The 6,649-nt window shown below is 34.9% G+C and overlaps 1 protein-coding gene across 1 annotated transcript; it reads right to left on the bottom strand.

The window, feature by feature from the left end:
• Positions 1-3,891: 3,891 nt before the first annotated feature.
• On the bottom strand, positions 3,892-5,209 carry TAAR1 (trace amine associated receptor 1). The gene has a single exon (XM_011974021.1). The coding sequence runs from the start codon at positions 5,186-5,188 to the stop codon at positions 4,172-4,174; it is 1,017 nt and encodes a 338-aa protein (XP_011829411.1). The 5' UTR covers positions 5,189-5,209; the 3' UTR covers positions 3,892-4,171.
• Between the last annotated feature and the right edge of the window lie 1,440 nt (positions 5,210-6,649).

Below are 6,649 nucleotides of genomic sequence, written 5' to 3'. Positions count from 1 at the left end.
CATTACTGGTTATATACCTAAAGGATTATAAATCATTCTACCATAAATTCACTTGCACACGTATATTTATTGCAGCACTATTCACAATAGCAAAGACTTGGAACCAACCCATATGCGCATCAATGTTAGACTGGATGAAGAAAATGTGGCACATATACACCATGGAATACTATGCAGCCATAAAAAAAGAAAGATTTCATGTCTTTCACAGGGACATGGATGAAGCTGGAAACCATCATTCTCAGTAAACTAATACAGGAACAGAAAACCAGAGCATGTTCTCATTCATAACTGTGAGTTGAACAGTGAGAACATATGGGCACAGGGAGGAGAACATCACACACTGAGGCCTGTCAGTGGGTAAGGGGCAAGGAGAGGGAGAGCATTAGGAGAAATACCTAATGTAGATGACGGGTTGATGGGTGCAGCAAACCACCATGACACCTGTATACCTACGTAACAAACCTGCACGTTCTGTACATGTATCCCAGAACTAGACGTATACTTTAAAAAAGAGGGAAAGCTGCCATTGATAAATCATTGTGGGTGGCCTAATTTTAAGCTCCTACATCACTTTAATTTATAAATATATTGAGAACATTTTAATTTGTGTGAGTCCATAATGTCTTCCCCCTGTGAAAAATGAAAGAAACAAAGGAAATGCTGAAGCTAATGTGAATCAGAACAGAACCAGCCTCAATGGAATGAATGTTAGAGCAGCCTAAGTTCACTGGGAGCTCAAAGGCTTGGGGCAGGAGGTTTAGAAGGACAAGAGATGTGGAGAAGGTGGTGAGGATCTGTCAAGTTTACTTCCAATATTTCTTATAGCTGGCCACGTACTCAATGAGTTATATTAAAGCACTTTGGAAAATGCATATGTACTTTATCTTTTAAAAAAGCAAAAGACAAAAAACAGAACTCTCAATCTGATTCTTACATCATCCAGATTTTCTGAGTGCATATCTCAACTACTAAATAATAATTTTGTCAGTACACTTTATCATCTACTAAATTTAGAACCATAAATCATTCTGCATATTTCTTTATACCTTTAATGTTCAAGTTCTTATTGAGAACTAAAGGGAAACTGGCTCATCAGAATCGACAATGAATTGGAGTTCATCTGCTTTGCACTACTTTTTTGGCAAATATTTATGAGTCTCTAAAGATTGGATTATTGACTTCAAGAACTGACTTCAAAATCAAGATGGATTCCAGTTCACTGATCTCTTAAGATGACATTATTATTATCATTATTAAATCAGTTCCAACAAACTTCCTTGCTAACACTTCTTTTACTGATCTGGAGTGGAAATTTATATGAACATTCCTCTTTGAGAAGAGGGTGGAAGTTGAGACGGTTTTGATTGCAAGTTATCTTGACCTGGGGAAGGAGTAGCATTGAAATTGCTTTCTTGGTATTTGCTATAATCTTATATGTCAAGTTAAGGTTCTTTCTGTGGATGCAACCAAAAGTTATTCTCAAAGGGAATTAATTAGAAGGCTATCTGGGACTCATGGAATCCATGCTGGATAACTGAATTTGGAAATGAACAAACAGGTGGGTAGTTCTGGAGTTGGGGAAGAAAGAAATCTTGATATTACCATGAGCAGTCTGCTCATGATCTTACTGCTTGGATAAAATGAACACCCACATGATTTCATTGTTTTCTGCTAATTATTCTGCTAAGAATCACTGTTTCTATCCCTTTGTCAGAGATTCAAATTCTAGAGAAAGGTCTGAAAATACAAGGTTGGGTAATTTACTCATCTGCTTAATTAAAGGGAGAGGCAGGGGTCAATTTTTTTTATTACAGTTCCAATGAACTATAACTAGTTGGAATAAAAAACATCTCAAAAGTGAATTGGATTCCAGTTGTTAAATAGACTCTGGAAAATTAAAAGACAAAAACACCTCTGCATGAGGAAAGGGAAGCTACAGCAAAGCTGGGAATATGGAAAGACAAAGCAAACCTTTCTTCCTGTTGTGCTGAGAGGGTCAGTTATTACGTATTATGAATATTGAAAACAAAACCAACAATAAAGATAGACTGTAAGAGCTTTAGTACCGAGTGAAAAAATGTAAAATTATTTGAGTTGTGAACTTGTCCCAAGATAAATGTGGAATCTATGCTAAAACCTGAATAGTACTTTAAAGTAAATGTAAAAAAGATTATCACCATTATCAATATTGATTCACAAATTCTAACTAGTGAAGTACAGTAAGGAATATAAATCAGAATCATAATTACTGGAAAGAAGATAAAACTTAGCCTTGTTTGAGGATAATATGATTTGTATAATGAAAACCCAAATGAGTCAACTGAAAAGCTAATATAAACTTTATTGTAAAACCAGCAGTAATGGTTACATAGAAAACATAATGGTTTTAGAAAAAAATTCAGAATAGGCAAAACATACATACAGAAAAGTACAAAACACTTCAGAGTAATCTTAAGAAGAATTATGGGAGGAAATGAAGAAAAGCACATAAAATTACTGCAAAGTATAGAAAACTCACTAAATGCTTGTTTCCTTTTTAAAATTTGACAGACTGGTCTTACAGGTGAAAAAAGTCAAACTGGTCTCACAGGTGAAAAAACTCTTCTGAAACTGAGAGTGGTTAGGGACACTACTTAGTTTGTCTTGCGTATACTAAATTAAAAACATAAAACATAATGTTTTTAAAATGTACTAGAGCAAAACTTGATACAGATCATTCAGACAAAATATATACTCCAGAAACAGACTATAATTTCTAGAAGGATTTAACATATCCTCAGGAGATCCTCAGATTTGTAAACAGAAATTTATATGCAGCAGTGTGCATTCAGTTATGTTTAAAATCATCTGCCTTACCCTAAGTTATTCATGGGCCGAAGGTAAATCCAAATCCCTGGTGATACAAAATCTGAAACAGACCATGTGAAGTTTGTATTCATCAGCTCAATTGCTGATGAATGCTTGTAATTTAGAATGTTTGCCCACTTCCTTTAGAGAATCTTATTTGAAACCATTATTTGTTCCTCTTTTTTATTTTTATATATGCCATCTAAATAGCCATGGTATATCCAGTCTGATTATACCTCTTGTTGGCCCTCATGTTTAGCTACTTTGCTGGATGGCTGCTTCTCTTTCTGTGTACTGTGGAGCCCAGCAAAGTGAATTTGTTTAATGCCAGATAGCCTGTGTTTTGAACCCTATGATGCCAGATATGACCTTAAGACATGGTAAAATCCTTCCAGACATTTTCATGACTTCAGTAGCAGGTAAAAAGCAGAAATTTCATTTAATTAATATTATTTTTAGAAAAGTTAGAAACAACTGGAATTGTTAACAATAGGGAATGGTTAAAAATATATTTGTACATCTGTGCAAAGTCACATTATACAGCCACAAAAAGGGATTACTCGTAGCCCAAACCTCAGCAGCATGCATTATATTTAGTTAACAAATGTGCACACATACCCCCTGACTCCAAAATAAAAGTTGAAAAGGAAAAATATTAATATAAAATAAAGAATTTTAGATGATATAATCCTTACCAGGAAGTATGCTGTAACATTTTTAAAATTTCATTTGGTTTGTATATATTTTATTTTCCTTCATTTTTCAAATTTCTCAGAAGTATGCGAATCAGAAAAACATACTTTAAAAATATGAAACTCAAGATATTTAAGGATTGGAATATATATTAACAATATAAATAAATTATGTGTCAACACTTATTTAGCAGTAACATTTAATGTGTGTACTTTTAGTTGATTTTACTAAAAGACATATACACATATGTGACAAGGACATGTACACAGATATGACAAAATCATTCTAATTTGCATCCTCAAATTCAGCCCTATAGTTTCCACCACTGAACAGCTAAGGTACCATAGCAAACTCATGGCAGTTCTTCTAAGGGCAGGAAAAGTTATATACAATGCAGGCCTTTAAATGCTGGAGTTGCAAAGTTCCGATATGCGTGGTAAGAATGGAAAAGATTATACCTCCTATATCCCAAATAGGAAATTACCTATAAGCATCATAATTTAACTCACCAAACATGCTTTGACTCAAGTAACTGATTAAAAAAATCCATGTGGTTGGGGCATGTGGTGGGTTATGTTGTGTTCATAAACATGATCACCAATTTGCAAAACAGTAAAATATAACAATTCTATGAACTCGATTCCAAAAATAATTTACACCTGGATGAATCTTTTTGGAAAATTTTACCAAACAGAATCATCTTCAGTGCTTTTCTAAACCAGGGATAGAAAAATGCATAAACCATTGGATTAAATGTAGAGTTCAAGTAGCCAAACCAAATCAATACATCGTTCAAAGTAGGTGGAATAGTGTAGTGAAGAAAAGGGTCGATGACTGTACAGACAAAGAAAGGGCACCAGCATATTAGGAAAACTCCCATCACAATCCCCAATGTCTTTGCAGCTTTCCTTTCTTTGCTTTGTGAAATTCCATTTTTCATTTCCAATCCAATTTGGAGCTTCTGATTGGCATCATTAATTGATCTTGCCTGCTCTTTAGCTATAAGATATATTCTGTAATAGATACATAACATAATAGATCCAGGTATGTAAAAAGAAGTCATAAAGGCCAGTACCCCAGATATTTTGCTAAAGAACACAGAGCAACCTCCTCTGCAGTGAGCATGTTTGTAATATATCTCTTCAGCACCTTTGAAGTTTAGCTCCAGAAAGACCATCCCAAATGCAAAAACAGCAGGGACACTCCAACTAATGAAGATCATCACACAAATAACCAAGATATTGATCTTGGCTTTATATCTCAATGGGTCACACACAGCATAGTAGCGGTCAATGGAGATGAAAGACAGATGGAAAATGGAGGCTGAGCTCAGCATAATGTCGGTGCTGGTGTGGATTTTACAGAAGACTTCTCCAAAATACCAACAGTGCTCAGCAGATCTCACCATGCTGTAAGGCATGACCAGACACCCCAGAAGAAAGTCCGCAGTGGCCATGGAATGAATGAGCCAATTTGTCGGAGTATGAAGTTGCTTGAAGTGTGATATAGAAACAATAACTATCAGATTGCCGACCAATGTGGTCAGAATTATGAGCGCCATTAAACTGTACAGGGAAGCACGGACATCATTTGACCAGTTGTTTTTCACACAGGAAATATTAATTATATTGTGGCAAAAGGGCATGATTCCTGAGGGCCGTCAACCAGTTTACTTTTCCCTTTGTGTGTTGATTAATCTTTTTCCCAAATTCGTAATCAGGTTACAGTTCCTTCTCGTTTTTATTTTTTATTTGCACATACCTATCCCAGAAACCTAGGAGGGAAAAAAAAAGAGTAAATCATTGGCAGTTTGATTCCTCTCACTTCTAACACATTTACCTATTACTCCCTGTTGAAGAGCAGTTATTTTGGAAGGAACTTTATCTCCAAGTTCCATTCAATAGTTCAGTACAGCAATTTTTTAAAAAACTTTTACCTGGAGCTGGACATTGTTCTAGAAATACAAAGCTAAATTATTAGGTTGAACTATATGAAACTTTCACATTTGTAGGTCAGAGAAGATCAAATGATGATTATGATCCACATCTACGGAAACAATCTGTGTCCACAGAAAGCCAGTCTAGTGGGGGAGACTTACATTCTAAAGGGTAGAAAGAAATTGCCAGAAAATTTGGAATTAAAATATGTTTATGAAAAAGACAAGAAGTCTTTTAAATGTGCCTCTTGTGCAGAATTAATACCCACTAGTGCCCACTTTTGCACTTGGTCATAGATAAGTTATATATTTCTTATTTTATAATAATTAATTGTAGTAAGAAGCAGCTTACATATATTTATTTGCAGCTTGCAAAGTACTTCTACATATATTCCATGCATTATTTCAGTTACTGTTTTATTTGACACTTATAAGACCAACTTCATTTTTTGTAAGGAAGATATGACGCTTTATTAACCTCATTTTACTGGCAAGAAATTGAAGTTTAATTCACAAAATCATTAAAGCTTGACTATGAGCTGTAGTCTCTATGACTAGTTCAGTTTCTTTGATACCAGTCCAGTCTTTCTCTCCATTGCAGAAAGAACCAACTCGAGGTTAATTTTTAAAAAATAAGCTTTAAATATTCATGTAAGAATTTATGGTGTCTTAAAAAATGGCAGCTACTAGTAAAGAATGATATTGTGGTCCTGCTTATTAAGGATTTTTTATATACAGACTAAAGTCTATGGTAAGAAGTGAAGTGGCATGGTACAAAGAGCACTGAGGTGAGAGCCTAGGGAAGCTGAGTTTCCACGTGGGCTGTGGGCAAGGCACACGACATCTTTAGTTTTTAAGTTCTGAAATCCAATAAATCTCACTTTTAAACAGGTAAAAAAAATTATTATGAGTAGGCATCTTCTACTAGGCCTCCTTTTATTGTACTTCACTAAAGAACCTCAAAGTTCCAGGGGACTCAGTTTGAAACTGTCCCTTTTGTTTCTATATGACCCTGTAATTCTGAGCTAAATTCTAGAACTGAGATTCACACATACACATATGTGCGCACACACACACACATAACATATATACAGACATGTACATACATATATATAAAGAGAGAAGGGGGGAGAGACAGAGAGAGAGAGAGGAAGGAAGAAAAAGGAAAGA

This window comes from Mandrillus leucophaeus, unplaced genomic scaffold (genome assembly GCF_000951045.1).
Source record: "Mandrillus leucophaeus isolate KB7577 unplaced genomic scaffold, Mleu.le_1.0 Scaffold1007, whole genome shotgun sequence".
Lineage (NCBI taxonomy): Eukaryota > Metazoa > Chordata > Mammalia > Primates > Cercopithecidae > Mandrillus > Mandrillus leucophaeus.
The sequence above is the reverse complement of the archived record's forward strand: the minus strand, read 5'-3'. Positions and strand labels throughout refer to the sequence as shown.